The sequence below is a fragment of the Nerophis ophidion genome, unplaced genomic scaffold, assembly GCF_033978795.1.
Source record: "Nerophis ophidion isolate RoL-2023_Sa unplaced genomic scaffold, RoL_Noph_v1.0 HiC_scaffold_128, whole genome shotgun sequence".
In the NCBI taxonomy this organism is placed as follows: Eukaryota; Metazoa; Chordata; class Actinopteri; order Syngnathiformes; family Syngnathidae; genus Nerophis; species Nerophis ophidion.
This window is the reverse complement of record NW_026907050.1, coordinates 232,147-248,228: the sequence shown is the minus strand read 5'-3', so window position 1 is coordinate 248,228 and position 16,082 is coordinate 232,147. Positions and strand designations below refer to the sequence as shown.

The 16,082-nt window shown below is 38.0% G+C and overlaps 2 protein-coding genes across 3 annotated transcripts; one reads left to right on the top strand and one right to left on the bottom strand.

Moving 5' to 3' along the window:
* Positions 1 to 488: 488 nt before the first annotated feature.
* Positions 489 to 6,810, bottom strand: LOC133547497 (oocyte zinc finger protein XlCOF7.1-like). Of its 2 annotated transcripts, none has more exons than XM_061893188.1 (2): positions 6,187 to 6,810; positions 489 to 3,070 (listed from the first exon to the last, which is right to left on the bottom strand). In XM_061893188.1, exon 2 carries the CDS (start codon positions 3,018 to 3,020, stop codon positions 2,094 to 2,096), a length of 927 nt encoding a protein of 308 aa, XP_061749172.1. In that variant the 5' UTR covers positions 3,021 to 3,070; positions 6,187 to 6,810; the 3' UTR covers positions 489 to 2,093. The 2 variants fall into 2 exon arrangements, with proteins under 2 accessions (XP_061749172.1, XP_061749173.1); XM_061893189.1 differs by having other exon boundaries at positions 6,534 to 6,810.
* Positions 6,811 to 8,209: 1,399 nt separating this feature from the next.
* On the top strand, positions 8,210 to 15,738 carry LOC133547496 (gastrula zinc finger protein XlCGF48.2-like). Its single transcript, XM_061893187.1, has 3 exons — positions 8,210 to 8,316; positions 8,660 to 8,882; positions 13,955 to 15,738. Exons 2-3 carry the CDS (start codon positions 8,660 to 8,662, stop codon positions 15,001 to 15,003), a joined length of 1,272 nt encoding a protein of 423 aa, XP_061749171.1. The 5' UTR covers positions 8,210 to 8,316; the 3' UTR covers positions 15,004 to 15,738.
* The last annotated feature ends 344 nt before the right edge of the window (positions 15,739 to 16,082 follow it).

Genomic DNA, 16,082 nt, shown 5'->3' with positions numbered 1-16,082 from the left:
TTCATAAACATTAGATTACTGATTGTTGTTGGTAACGTCAACAAAACTTTGATAGCACAAAGGCTTGCGCGTTGGCCTTTTATTCTACAAGACGTGAGTTCCATTCTTGGCAACGTCAGTTCCCAATTGTGTTTATCAATGGAAAACAATACACTTATTAAAGTAAAGCTTTCCGTATTAATTATTTTTAAGAAGCTACCAGAAATCCATAGCTGGATAAGGGAGAGGTTTTGTAAAAAAAAACCACAAAAAAACAAATAGTCTAAAAGCAAAAATAAAAATGAACTGAATCTCCTCTGTTCTGTACATCATTGTCCAAGTGACATTACATTGTCATCTTCCTCTTTATGCCATTTCCTCAAGGTAACAGAAAAACATGATACAACCTGCCTATCATGTGATTCTACCATGTTGGCAAAATACAAACACACAATATATTGACATATATAACACATAAAACATGGAATTAGAAGTGAACAGTACCCATCCCTACCAGCAAGTGTTGTTGTACTGGAAACTAATTTACAAACACAACTTCATCACACACAATACTCCACTATGGAATTGTTCTTATATTAAAATGAGAAACAAATCCATCTTTGAACAGCAATGGTTTGAAAAAGGCATTCGGTCACTGATGCACTTATTGAGTGATACAAAATATTTTAATATTTCAAGATTTCATTAAGCACAACCTGCAAATAAAAAATATTACAAAATTTAAAAAGGCTTTCATTCCAAATATTCTAGTTACTGCGTCATTTTTAATTATTTTCTATTTCTTCTTATTATTATTTTCCCTGGAACAAAAAAATACTTAAAAGTTTCCATTCTTTCTAAGGCAAAAGAGTTAATCTAAGAAAAAAAAGATGGAAGTGACCACTTAAAATAATATTTAGGATGTTTTTTTTGCAATTGAAGACAGCACTTGTTCGTTCTGTGATTGGAAAACAAGATAAACAGTTTATTTTAAGAATGTATGCAAAGTAAATCTCTGTGGGATGATGTACAATATTGGCTTTTGCCTGACACTCCAAACTTTGACTGATATTGATGTTTTTGGGATGTTAAAAAAAAACAAAAAACATAAAAAATATTTAAAACACAATACTGGATTCATTTGATATATCCACATATGTAAGTTTGTGAAAACAAAACCGTCCTTTCACAAAATAAAAATCTGCTATTTTCTCCCACTTGTATATTGCATAAAGGTCTGGGGACATACAGGTAAAACAATCACAACACAATCATCATAATACTGAGTAATAACGATAATGAATAAAATAGATTATAGAGACCCAACAAATGATTCAAAAAGACACACATTTTAAAATTGTATAAAAGACAACTGTTTAAATGATGTATAAAGTAAATAATAATATGCTTCCTGAAGTGGTCCAGAAGATGTTTCAGATGTGAACCAGTACATATGTATATCATATAAAGGTGATAATCTATGGGATTATTAACAATTACAAATACAATATGTAATACTTCAATATTTCATATAAATAGGTCTAAAATTGTATGATGAATATACAGTACACATATATATATATATATATATGTATATATATATATATATATATATATATACATATATGAGTGTGTGTCTGTGTGTATACATACACACAACATGTTTATTGCATGTAAAATATGTCTTTTACTGTTTACTCTCACCTTTTTACTCAAATTGTTCCGTCCATTTTTTAATAAAAGTACACAATGTGTCATATTAATACATGTACTTGACTGAAAAAAAGCATTAATACAAAATATGTAATCTATAAATGTAGAAGCATATTAAACAGATTGTTAGACAAACAACAATGTCACACATGTTATATGTGCTGATGTTGTTAGAAAGTCAAAATGAAAGTCTGGACAGTTTATTTCAAATCCTGCAGTTTCATTTGCTGCTGCTGTTCTCACCAGCACACTTGTGTTTCTTACACTGGTACTTAGAAGACAATCTTTCACCACACACACTGCAACTCAACACTTTCTCTCCTGGGTGTCTTCTCATGTGTGCTACAAGCTTTGATCGTCAACAAAAGCTTCTGTTGCAGATTGAACAGGAATGTGATTTTTCACAAGTGTGTTCTCATGTGTCTTTTCAAATGTTGACCTTGTGTAAAACCTTTACCACAGGTTAAACAACAAAAAGGTTTTTCACCAGTGTGTGTTCTCATGTGTTTTTTCAAATCCTGACTTTGTGTAAAACCTTTACCACATATTGAACAGACAAAAGGTTTTTCACCTGTGTCTGTTCTCATATGTCTTTTTAAATTGTTACTGTGTGCAAAACCTTTACCACATATTGAACAGACAAAAGGTTTTTCACCAGTGTGTGTTCTCTTGTGTACTTTCAAATGTTCACTTCGAACAAAACCTTCACCACATACTGAGCAAGAAAAAGGTTTTTCTCCAGTGTGTGTTCTCATGTGTCTTTTCAGATAACTATGGTATTTAAAGGTTTTGTGACAGAGAGAACATGTGAAGTGAGTGTTGTCAGTGTGACATGTCTTATCATCTTTAGAGTCTTCATCATCAGTGTCAGGAGAGTGTGACGTTGTGTCCTCACTATCTGATAGTGGAGCTAAGAGCTTGTCTGCTTGTGATCCTCCACAGTGGTCTCCATCAGCTTCTGTTGTCATGTGTTGTGTTGAGCTGCTGCTTGGAGGCTCCCCCCCTCCCCTCTCCACACTTTCACCTTTCACCTCATCACGTTCACTCTTCACAGGGACACCAGTCACTGGCATCTTGGTGACATCAACCTCCTCCAGTCCTTCAAGATGCTCTCCCTGCTGATTGATGCTGTGTTCTTCCTCTTCCTCTTTATTGTGAGGGGTCAGTGGGTCCTCCTCTTCCTCCTTAATGTGTGGGCTCTGTGGATCCACCGCTTCCTCTTTAAACTGGGGGATTAGTGGGTTTTCCTCTTCCTTTTTAAAATGGGAGATCTGAAGGTATTCCTCTTCCTTCTTAATGTGGGAGGGCTGTGGCTCCTCCGTCTGCATCCTGAAGCTCCACTTCTGTTGCTCAGGGTGAAGATGTTCTTCACAGACGTCTGCAAGACAAACACAGCATCTCTGCTCAGTCACACAATGCGTTCAGTACTTTTACATCCACTTAGGAAAAACAAGTCATCGTATGAACTGTCTTGAAATCTCAGTGACGCAGAAAAACGCTGCTCTTACAACATTATTCACAGGAAAAGAAAAACAAACCAGGTTGATTGATTGATTGATTAATTGATACTTTTATTAGTAGATTGCACAGTACAGTACATATTCCGTACAATTGACCACTAAATGGTAACACCCGAATAAGTTTTTCAACTTGTTTAAGTCGGGGTCCACGTTAATCAATTCATGGACAGAACTTTTTCATATGGATAGACAACATAGTTTAAAGGGATTTTGTAATATATTATTTCACATATAAATATTAACAGAACAATTTTAAAACAGACTATACAGGCTCCTAATTTAGTTGCTGAAATATGCAGTAAAATATTAAATGATAAATAATGATAAATGGGTAGGGGTGCAACGGTACGTGTATTTTTATTGAACCGTTTTGGTACGGAGGTTTCGGTTCGGAGGTGAACCGATCCGACACGGACATATAAGTAGCGCCGCACGTTGTGTAAATAATGCACACCGAGGCACCATGAATTGATTTACGTGGACCCCGATTTAAACAAGTTGAAAAACTTATTCGGGTGTTGTACAGAATATGTACTGTACTGTGCAATCTACTAATAAAAGTTTCAATCAATCAAAAAAACAACAACACACGGCATGCTAGCAACGACTGGGATATGATAGACTGACCACACCTCCTCTTTTCACGAGATATGTCCTCTTTATGGAGCTGTCCAGGTGGAGTTTCTTAAATGCCTCGAATGTCCGGCATTTTAAGTTATGGTTGCGTGTATTTTCAATGTACGTTCAGGGTTAAGAAGGGGTTAAAAACAAAACAAAAAGTGGTGCACGCAGCAGCATTCGTGAGGGAGGGCCAGAGAGAGCGAGAGAGTTATGATAAACGCGCATTCGTCGCCAGGCTCTGATTTTTATCCTTTGATTAATCAGATTTAATTTTTTATTATCTATAGCAGGGGTGTCAAAAGTGTGCCCTGGAGGCCATTTGCGGTACACAGCTAATGTTTTAAAGGCCCACAGCACATTCTAAAAATACTATTAAAATAAACAAAAACATAAACAAAAGTGAAATAAAAGAGCTTAAAGGCTAAATGTAATTTAGAAAAAGTTGCAACGTTGACTAATAAAACTAAGCTGTTTTTTTTTCTTTCAAACTGTCATTGCTTAAAACATAATATTGAATCAAAATCTATTTTATTATGAATTATATCCAAGTTTCCCAATACTTCACATCAAATATTCCACTAAGAAAAATATTTTTGGTGGAAGATTTAGCAAATGTGTTAAATAAATAATTAAAAAATGTATATTTTGTTTTTTTCTTACTGTACCGAAAATGAACCGAACCGTGACCTCTGAACCGAGGTATGTACCGAACCGAAATTTTTGTGTACTGTTACACCTCTATAAATGGGTTTTACTTATATAGCGCTTTTCTACCTTCAAGGTACTCAAAGCGCTTTGACACTACTTCCACATTTACCCATTCACCCACACATTCACACACTGATGGAATGAGCTGCCATGCAAGGTGCTAACCAGCACCCATCAGGAGCAAGGGTGAAGTGTCTTGCTCAGGACACAATGGACGTGACGAGGTTAGTACTAGGTGGGGATTGAACCAGGGACCCTCGGGTTGCGCACGGCCACTCTCCCACTGTGCCACGCCGTCCCTATTATTACATCATTCCCAGTATTATTTTCTCAAATAAAGTAACCAGATATTAACAGTAAATAAACAAGTACATTAATAATAATTGTTTTGACAAAATAATACAATTAGAAATGACACAATATGTTACTGCATATGTCAGCTGCCAAATTAAGAGCCTTTGTAAACAGTTTTGAAATTCTTCTATTATCAATCATATACCAAATGATATATCGTGACATATATTGTTATTAGGATATAGATTTGAGGTCATATCACTCATACCAAACATTGGTTTGCCGAGTCATTTTATTTAGCCCACCAAATATATTTATTTTTTTATAATCTTCAGATGTGTGTGTATTAAGGGTGTAACGGTACGTGTATTTGTATTGAACCGTTTCGGTACGGGGGTTTGGGTTCGGTCCGGTGGTGTATCGAACAAGTTTCCACACGGACATATTAAGTAGCGCACCACACGTTGTGTCAACAATGCACACTGAGGCACAACACACAGCATGCTAGCAATGACCGGGCTACTACAAAGTGTAAAATCCAGAGCTGAAAGACACTCCTGCCTCGTTAAGATCTCCCGTTTGGGAACACTTCGGCTTTGCAGTGCGATACAACAATGGATAACATGGCTTCAACAAAGAGAAAGACGAACAAACACAGCTCCCACTGCATTCAAGCAGCTTCTACTCGGCAACTCAGGCAGGGCTAAAGCAATAACAAATGCCGTTGATGTTTTTACAGCAGCAGATTTAAGACCATAGTGCATTAAAAACTAGATTTTGACCCACTTCTGTGGTGGAAGAACAATGAGCCCACATATCCTCTTACTGCCAAGTTAGCCAGGCATTACCTTGCCATACCTGCTACCTCTGTGTCCAGCGAAAGGGTATTTTTCACAGTTGGGGACATTGTAACTGCAAGCAGGTCTGCTCTTTCTGCAGACAATGTGGATAAACTGATTTTTCTGGCAGAAAACATGAAAATTGAGTGAAAGTCACCAGGGTAAAATGGTGGGGAGGGCTGAAGAAAAGTTAATCTGAGGCTGAGTTGACTTTAAACTGTTTAATGTTGCACTTTTTGTATGTAGAAGTAAAGTTTTGTCATTGTATTTGATCTGAGCAACAACTTGAAGCAGTTTAATGTTGCACTTTATACGTGAAAATGTTACACTTTATATGTAGAAAGGTTTTGTGTATATATATATATATATATATATGTATATATATATATATATATATATGTATATGTATATATATATATATATATATATATCTATGTATATCTGTCCAGAGTCAGAACCTGGGGTGGACCGCTCAACTGTGCAACGGTTGGGGACATCTCTGCGTTACTGACCTGTCTGCGCTCGGGATGGTCTCTGGCTGGCCCCACTATGGACTGGACTCTCACTATTATGTTAGAAACTGGCTGGCCTTGGAACGCCTCGGGATCCCCTAGAAAGAGCTGTATGAAGTGGCTGGGGAAAGGAAAGGCTGGGCTTCCCTACTTAGGCTGCTGGCCCCGCGACCCGACCTCAGATAAGCAGAAGAAGATAGATGGATGGATGTGTAACACAATTTGATGTTTCTAGAAAACTGTGTCCAGTAGTTGATGTTGTCGCTCCTTCTCCTCTTTTGAGTCACCAACACTCACATCATTTGTAATGTAGACATGTTCACACAATAAAAACACTTTACACTTACATTGGATCTCTGCTTTGATGTGTCGATCACTTCCGCCTCTCTTTGTTAGCAGCTAACAAGCTAAGCTAACCAGCAGGCTAGGCTAGCACGTCAAAGTGCACTCAGACTAATGTATCCGCATACAATAACAATTAATAACGACGTTTACTGCGTTAAACGACACACATGTGCACATGTACGTTGTAATTAAGACCTAGAAACCATAATAACCAAAACAACGTATTCTCCGCCAGACGCTATCTTGTCTTGTGCTTCCTCCTGTATGACGTCATCGAGGTGTTCTCAACCGCGGAACATATGTTGGCCCAGCACGTGTTTCATTGGGACAATAGTGGGTGGTGCACACTTCCTTCAAACACGTTTTTCACTGGGACAATAGTGAGTGGTGCACACTTCCTTCAAACACGTGTTTCACTGGGACAATAGTGAGTGGTGCACACTTCCTTCAAACACGTGTTTCACTGGGACAATAGTGAGTGGTGCACACTTCCTTCAAACACGTGTTTCACTGGGACAATAGTGAGTGGCGCACACTTCCTTCAAACACGTGTTTCACTGGGACAATAGTGAGTGGTGCACACTTCCTTCAAACACGTGTTTCACTGGGACAATAGTGAGTGGTGCACACTTCCTTCGCCCGGCCACAGAAGACAAAAAAGAGTTGCTGGTGTAACAATAGGAAGAATATATTCCACTCCTCTCTTGTACACGCGGCTTATGAGGTAATATACATGATATATTTTCATATTATTTATCTTATTTACCTCATATGTTGTTCGAAGCTAACGTGCTAGCGTTAGCCCGCTAGCAGGCCTTTGTAGCAAATGCGAGCGTTTTTTTTTTTTGAGGAGTGTATTTTATATGTTCTCTATGAGAATTATATTGACTTATTTAATACTTTAACAGTTTTTTGTTGTATATTACAGTCACGCTTAACATCATTAAATATTTGTTACTAGAAAGAAACGAAAGTCTCGAAATTTAAGTCTGGAATAAGTCACATGGTATAATAATAATAATAATAATACATTTTATTTGGTATAGCGCTTTTCAGTGTACTCAAAGATGCTTTACAGGATGAACAAAAAATATTGTTATTGTAATGACAGTGTAATATAATGTATTATTGCAGTGGTCTGCTTTATGTTGGTGTCAACTTTATTAGCAATAAATACAAATGATGTTTGCACGCACTTCTATTCCCTTGATAACATCCATCCATACCTTTTCTACCGCTTGTCCCTATTTGAGGTTGCGAGGGGGGGCGGGGGGTGTTGGAGCCTATCAGCTGCATTGGGTGGACATATCATGGAAATTAAATCAACTGATGTTTGTTATTACGAATACACTATTTGCACAATTGTAAGTGATTAATGCTTATTCAGTCAGACTAAAATAAATATTTAATTAAATAAATGTTAAATATTAAAAATAGCTTTAATATACTGCACACAAAATGAATTTGCATCAATATTTTGTTTGTAGTCGAATCATGAGGTACCCAAATATTCTAAAAATATGTTTATATTTATAAATTTGTATGTATATATATATATATATATATATATATATATATATATATATACTTGCTGGCAATTGTTACACGTGCTTCACTGCACTTCTGTTTGTTTTCCGTTGGTTTTAAGAATGTTGCTTTTGCAGAAGGAAAAACAAGGAGAGGATATTGTGCGTAAAAGTAAAGCCAACCGACCACAGCTCTGCAGTCCTGGTCACCGTTGACGTGAGGTGGGACTATTTTGGAGGTGCACGTCAAGGTTGGCTGGTAGGTTGGTAGTGGGAGGAGCCAGTTGGCGTCACTTGATGCTGCAGCACAATGACACTTTTATACGTGCAGACTGACTTCATGCAGTCATGACGGTATTAAAATCCCAGCAGGAGGTTTTCTATAAGTTGTTACTTTTTAATCAATAATTAATGTAAATGCAGGAAACAGGATCAATTACACAATTCATAATAATCAATCACTGATGATTATTCCATGTGTAGAAGAACATCATCACAAAGTGGTGTCAGTCCACTTGGAAAATATTATATTTGATAGACTAAACAACATTTGACACATCTGAGCTGAAGTTTGTTTGTGTTGTCTTGCGGACGTCCAACAGATGAACGCTCGTCAAGAAGAACGTCCCCTTCAGCAGCAGGAGGATCCACATTCCCCCCACATTAAAGAGGAAGAGGAGGAAGTGTGGATCAGTCAGGAGGGAGAGTGTCCTGTAGGGCAGGAGGAGGCTGATGTCAGCAAGTTTCCACTGACTGTTGTCTCTGTGAAGACTGAAGAGCATGAAGACAAACCACCTGAGTCCTCACAGCTTCATCACAGTCCAAGTAAGCACAACATCCACATATCATCTAATACAATGTTTGTGACACATGTTCATCCGGGGGACACATTTATCACTAAAGATGGAGATATACTTGCTTTTTAAAGGCCTGCTAAAATTAGATTCTATGTGTCATACTTGATCATTTCGTGATATTGCCATATTTTTGCTGAAAGGATTTAGTAGAGAACATCCACAATAAAGTTCGCAACTTTTGGTGCAGACGATGACATCACAAGTGTGGGGGCTCCTCACATATTCACATTGATTTTAATGGGAGCCTCCAACAAAAACAGCTATTTGGACCGAGAAAACAACAATTTCCCCATTAATTTGAGCGAGGATGAAAGATTTGTGTTTGAGGATATTAATAGCGACGGACTAGAAAAATAATAATAATTTAAAAAAAAAGTTATGTTTTTAGAGACATTTATTAGGATAATTCTGGGAAATCCCTTATCTTTCTATTGTGTTACTAGTGTTTTAGTGAGTTAAATAGTACCTGATAGTCGGAGGTGTACGTCCACGGGTGTCTTGACGCGCTGTGTCTAAGGGAAGTCGACGGCAGCTTTATGGACGGCACAAGCTCAGCTTTTCTCCAGGTAAGAAGCAACTTTTTACCACAATTTTCTCAGAGAAACCTGCTGGTTGACATTCGGTTGGGATCCATGTTCGCTGTGATCCATAGGAAAGTTTCACTTCCGGGAATTCTAAACAAGGAATCACCGTGTGTTTGTGTGGCTAAAGGCTAAAGCTTCCCAATTCCATCTTTCTACTGTGACTTCTCCAATATTAAGTGAACAAATTGCAAAAGATTCAGTAACACAGATGTCCAAAATACTGTGTAATTATGCGGTTAAAGCAGACGACTTTTAGCTGTGTGTGTGTGCAGCGCTCATACTTCCTAAAAACCCGTGACGTCTTGCGTAAACGTCATCAATACACGACATTTTGAAGACGAAACTCCCGGTAAATTTAAAATTGCAATTTAGTAAACTAAAGCGGCCGTATTGGCATGTGTTGCAATGTTAATATTTCATCATTGATATATAAACTATCAGACTGCGTGGTCGCTAGTAGTGGCTTTCAGTAGGCCTTTAACACCACCATTTAAAAACTAATGCTTATCAATCATGTGAATTATGTTTATATAGCGCTTTTCTCTAGTGACTCAAAGCGTTTTTACATAGTGAAACCTAATATCTGAATTACTGTCAGGGGGTGTTGTTGCTGAACCCCAAGATGCAGAGATGGCGGCAGGCATTGTGCAGGAAAACATGATTTAATTTAACACTAAAACAAGAACAAACAAAAGGGTACAAACAAAAGGCGCGCACAAGGCGGAGAACAAACTTGGCTATGAACAAAACTAGCACAAAGGCTAACTTTGGACTAAAAACAAAAACACTTACTGTGACACGAAGGAACTATGACGTGAGCAGAGTGAACAGAAGTAGACACAACACTACAACGATTAGTATAAATGACATTGACAGGTAGTGGTGACATCCACACGACACGACAATAATCCAGCACTGACTGGTGGGGAAGGCAGCTTTAAATAGTATCTGGCTGATTGACACCAGGTGTGGCCAGGTGCCAATCAGCCACAGCTGGGGAGACAAAGCACTCAGGGAAACAACCAGGAAACAGATAAATAATGGCGCTGACAGGAAATACTACACACAGAGGAAAAACTAAAACACAACCAAACTGTCAGGGGCAAGCCGGACAGTTACTTTTCAACCAGTGTGGGTGGCACTAGGAGCAGGTGGGTAAAGAGTCTTGCCCAAGGACACAATGGCAGTGACTAGGATGGCAGAAGCGGGGATCGAACCTGGAACCCTCAAGTTGCTGGCACGGCCACACTTCCAACCGACAGGGCGCTCACTCCCCCTGACATGCCGGTCTTCAAGTGACGGCGTGATAAGAACGCACCGTCACAATAAACAAAACAAAACACTGGTCGAAAGTGATATTTGTTTAAAAAAAAAAACAAGCAAACTGGAGTTTTGACCCAGAGAAGGCAGGTCGGTTAAAAAAAACAACACTCTGCAATCCAGGGACGCCCGGACTTAAGGAAATGCACGTCCTTTTTGATTTCAATGCGTAAAAAGACATAAAAAGTGTGTTAACGCCAACACTGGTTATTCATGTGATTATCAGACAGCAGTCATTTCCATTAGACAATATTCAAATATAGCTGGGAGTGTTGGAACCATACCAATATTTTGCTACTGGTACCAAATTTATTTTGGTACTTTTCTCAATAAAGGGGACCACAAAAATGGCATTACTGGCTTTATTTTAACAAAAAAAACTTAGGGTATATTAAACATATGTTTCTTATTGCAGTTAAGTCCTTAAATAAAATAGTGAACATGCTAGACAACTTGTCTTTTACTAGTAAGTAAACAAACAAAGACTCCTAATTAGTCTGCTGACATATGCACTAACATGTTGTCTCATTTATACACCTATTATTTTGTCAACATTATTAAGGACAAACTGTAAAAATGGATAGTTAATCTACTAGTTCATTTACTGTTAGTATTTGCTTATTTTCTCTTTTAACATGTTCTATCTACACTTCTGTTAAAATGTAATAATCACGTATTCTTCTCTTCTTTGATACTTTACATTAGTTTTTGGATGATACCACAAGTTTGGGTATCAATCCGATACCAAGTAGTTACAGGGTCATACATTGGTCATCTTTAAAGTCTTCATGTGTCCAGAGACATATTTCCTGTGTTTATAAACATAATACTGTATACATTTAAAAAAAAGTGAAATAAAATGTTGTGATGCCAAAACATATCGATGTAATCATAGTAGTATCGGCTAGATATGTGGCGTTTGTTTACATTTTGAAGCCGGTGAGCTACGGTGTGTAGTGAAGCATGTTTAGCTGTTCCTCGTCCTCCAGTGATAATGTTACTTGTGAGAAACTTACTTTATTTGTTGCCATGGAGGCGAGGATTAGTGATTTAGAAGTAGCTAAAACACTGCCGACGGCGGATGGATGTTAGCCGCTAGCTAGCTTGCTATGTCTTAAAGCCCCTCTTCCTGAGGGTGTTTCAGTGTTATAACTTCACCTTTATTGTTAGTTTTTAAGCCAAAATGAATCCGTTGTTCCTTTTCTGTCTCCACGCTGTGTCTGCTTGTAAGTACTCAGTGATTGTGTGCTGCCGAACATGCTCGTCTGCTCGTAAACCCGCAATGTCACGACGTGACTTCGATGCGAGGGTACGGTACAGCGAATGATTCATTAGCGGTACTATACCAATACCAGTATACTGTACAACCCTAATAGCTGGTATGGCCCACTTATAATTAAAATAACAAAATAATGTTTGCTTTCATCAGATATGTTCTAGTATTGTATATGTGGATGGGGGCCCTGCTTTGGAAATAATGTGTGCCTCTTTCAGAGATCAGGTTTAGTTCCACTTGAAACATTGACATGTTGCACAATGAGATGAGTGCTGTAGCACAAGCGTGGGATAACGTCAACAGTTGTGGAACTTTCTAACAAACACAGTGGAAAGTAGTTAGAGAAAAATGAAACGACGCAGATATTGCTTTCTCCTTTTACTGTTAACTCAAGATAAAAACGGGATCTCATTGGAAGCGATAGTTATGCGCAGACGTCGTTTTAGGTAAAACAAAATGGTGTCTGCCAATGTAGTTTACTACGTCAGTAGTTGTCAAACTTTTTTCACCAAAAATACTTGGCTGTCCAAGTACCACCTCAATGAACTTTCAGGTTCATTCAATATAGGAAACTAAAACACTGTACTTAAACAATTAAAGAACATTTGTCGTACCATTAGTGGTACACTTAAATCGGTTTTATGTGTGTGTGTGTATATATATATATATATATATATATATATATATATATATATATATATATATATATATATATATATATATATATACACACACACATACAGTCGCGATCAAAAGTTAACATACACCTGTAAAGAACATAATGTCATGGCTGTCTTGAGTTTCCAGTCATTTCTACAATTCTTATTTTTTTGTGATGTAGTGATTGGAGCACATACTTGTTGCTCACTAAAAACATTCATAAAGTTTTTTTTTTTTTATGAATTGATTATGGGTCTACTGTACATGTTTTAGCAAATGTGCTGGGTCAAAAGTATATGTACAGCAATGTTAATATTTGGTTGCATGTCCATTGGCAAGTTTCACTGCAATAAGGCGCTTTTGGTTGTTGACCACCCCTCTTGACAAAATTGGTGCAGTTCAGCTAAATGTGTTGGTTTTCTGACATAGACTTGTTTCTTCAGCATTGTCCACACGTTTAAGTCAGGACTTTGGGAAGGCCATTCTAAAACCTTCATTCTAGCCTGATTTAGACATTCCTTGACCACTTTTGACGTGTTTGGGGTCATTGTCCTGTTGGAACGCCCAACAGCATCCAAGACCCAACCTCCAGGCTGATGATTTTAGGTTGTCGTGAAGAATTTGGAGATAATCCTCCTTTTACATTGTCCCATTTAAAGCAGCAGTTCCATTGGCAGCAAAACGGACCCAGAGAATAATACTACCACCACCATGCTTGATGGTGGGAATGGTGGTCCTGGGATTAAAGGCCTCACCTTTTCTCCTCCAAACATATTCCTGGGTATTGTGGCCAAACAGCTCAATTTGATATTCATCTGACATGGACGGAGCTAAGATCTTCTGGAGGAAAGTTCTGTGAAATACCCCAAAATAACTTGTAGTGTCTTGTTAATTTATAGCCAAAAATGTTTTTATTTTATAGATATTTTCAAAGCAGAAACATTTCCTTAGGGTCCTCTGGCACCCCATAGGGGACCCGTAAGGTCTGGGCCTCTTAAGACCTCACTGTAGGTGCTAATCGACCTGTTTCTTCACCTTTTTACCGAATTTGAAAGCAAAAGAGTCCACAAATAACCGAATCGTAAAGCAGAATTGAAAATTAAATCTGAATTGGTAAAATCTTATCAATATCGCTCCTGACATGTGACTGAAAAAAAGATGGACTCCTCTCGACCATGTTTGTCTTCCTGTGTCCTGCAGACGTCTGTGAAGAACTACTTCTCTCTGAGCAACAGAAGTGGAGCTTCAGGATGGGCAAGGAGGAGCCACAGCCCTTCCACATTAAGGAGGAAGAGAAGGCGCCACATACATTGCAAATGCAAAGGGAAGAAAATAACCCACTGACCCCGCATTTTAAAGAGGAAGAGGAGGAACACAGCATCAGTAAAGAATGGTTGGAGAAGTTCCATTTGATTGTGAAGAGTGAAGATGATGAGGTGAAAGGTGAAAGTGAGGAGAGGGGAGGGGGGGAGCCTCCAAGCAGCAGCTCAACACAACACATGACAACAGAAGCTGATGGAGACCACTGTGGAGGATCACAAGCAGACAAGCTCTTAGCTCCACTATCAGATAGTGAGGACACAACGTCACACTCTCCTGACACTGATGATGAAGACTCTAAAGATGATAAGACATGTCACACTGACAACACTCACTTCGCATGTTCTCACTGTCACAAAACTTTTAAGTACCATTGTCGTCTGGTAAGACACATGAGAACACACAATGGAGAAAAACCTTTTTCATGTTCAATCTGTCGTAAATGTTTTACTTTAAAGCACAATTTCAAAGTACACATGAGAATACATACTGGAGAACAACCTTTTTCCTGCTCAGTATGTGGTAAAAGATTTGTATTAAATCAAAGTTTAAAACTACACATGACAACACACACTGGAGAAAAACCTTTTTCATGTTCAATTTGCGGTAAAGATTTTACTCAAAAGCACAATTTTAAAGCACACATGAGAAAACACACTGGAGAAAAACCTTTTACATGTTCAATCTGCGGTAAAGATTTTACTCAAAGGTACCAATTCAAAGCACACATGAGAATACACACGGGAGAGAAACCTTTTTCCTGCTCAGAATGTGGTAAAAGTTATGTCATAAATCGAAGTTTAAAAGTACACATGAGAACACACACAGGTGAGAAAGTGTTGAGTTGCAGTGTGTGTGGTGAAAGATTGTCTTCTAAGTACCAGTGTAAGAAACACAAGTGTGCTGGTGAGAACAGCAGCAGCAAATGAAACTGCAGGATTTGAAATAAACTGTCCAGACTTTAAGTTTAAGTAACATCAGCACAAGTAACATGTGTGACATAATAATTTGGAACAACATATGCTGCCATTTGAGCGCCATCTTTTTCATGGACACCCCTGTTTATTTCAGCAAGACAATGCCAAGCCACATTCAACATATGTTACAACAGCGTGGCTTCGTAAAACAAAGAGTGCGGGTACTTTCCTGGCCTGCCTGCAGTCCAGACCTGTCTCCCATGGAAAATGTGTGGCGCATTATGAAGCGTAAAATACAACAGCGGAGACCCTGGACTGTTGAACGACTCAAACTCTACATAAAACAAGAATGGGAAAGAATTCCACTTTCAAAGCTTCAACAATTAGTTTCCTCAGTTCCTTAACGTTTATTGAGTGTTGTTAAAAGAAAAGGTGATGTAACACAGTGGTGAACATGCCCTTTCCCAACTACTTTGGCACGTGTTGCAGCCATGAAATTTTAAGTTAATTATCTTAAAAACAATAATAAAAATTATGAGTTTGAACATCAAATATCTTGTCTTTGTAGTGCATTCAATTGAATATGGGTTGAAAAGGATTTGCAAATCATTGTATTCTGTTTTTATTTACCTCTAACACAATTTCCCAACTCATATGGAAACAGGGTTTGTATGTCCCTGGACCTTTATGCAATAAACAATGTATGATTCAAATACAATTGGGTACAATAAATGTAGTTAATATTTGTGGGGATGTTTTTTATTCTATTTGTTATCGCAGTCAATTTTTAAATGTTTTCTTTATATGACTTGCATGTAGTTTCCAGCTTACTTCATCATGTAGACTAACTCAGCCTGGAGGATGTGTGTAATGTTGAGATGTATTGGAGATGACTTGGTTTGTTTGGATGTTGTCAACCTGTCAATTGTTCAATTTAAACTATTAATGTTGTCAGATCTCACGAGAGAAACAAGCAACCAGCTCTATTACTTCTTCTTCTTACTGGCAGTTTGCAGCCATGACTTGAAAGGTTCATACTGCTATACCTTCAAGGTACTCAAAGGGCTTTGACACTATTTCCACATTCACCA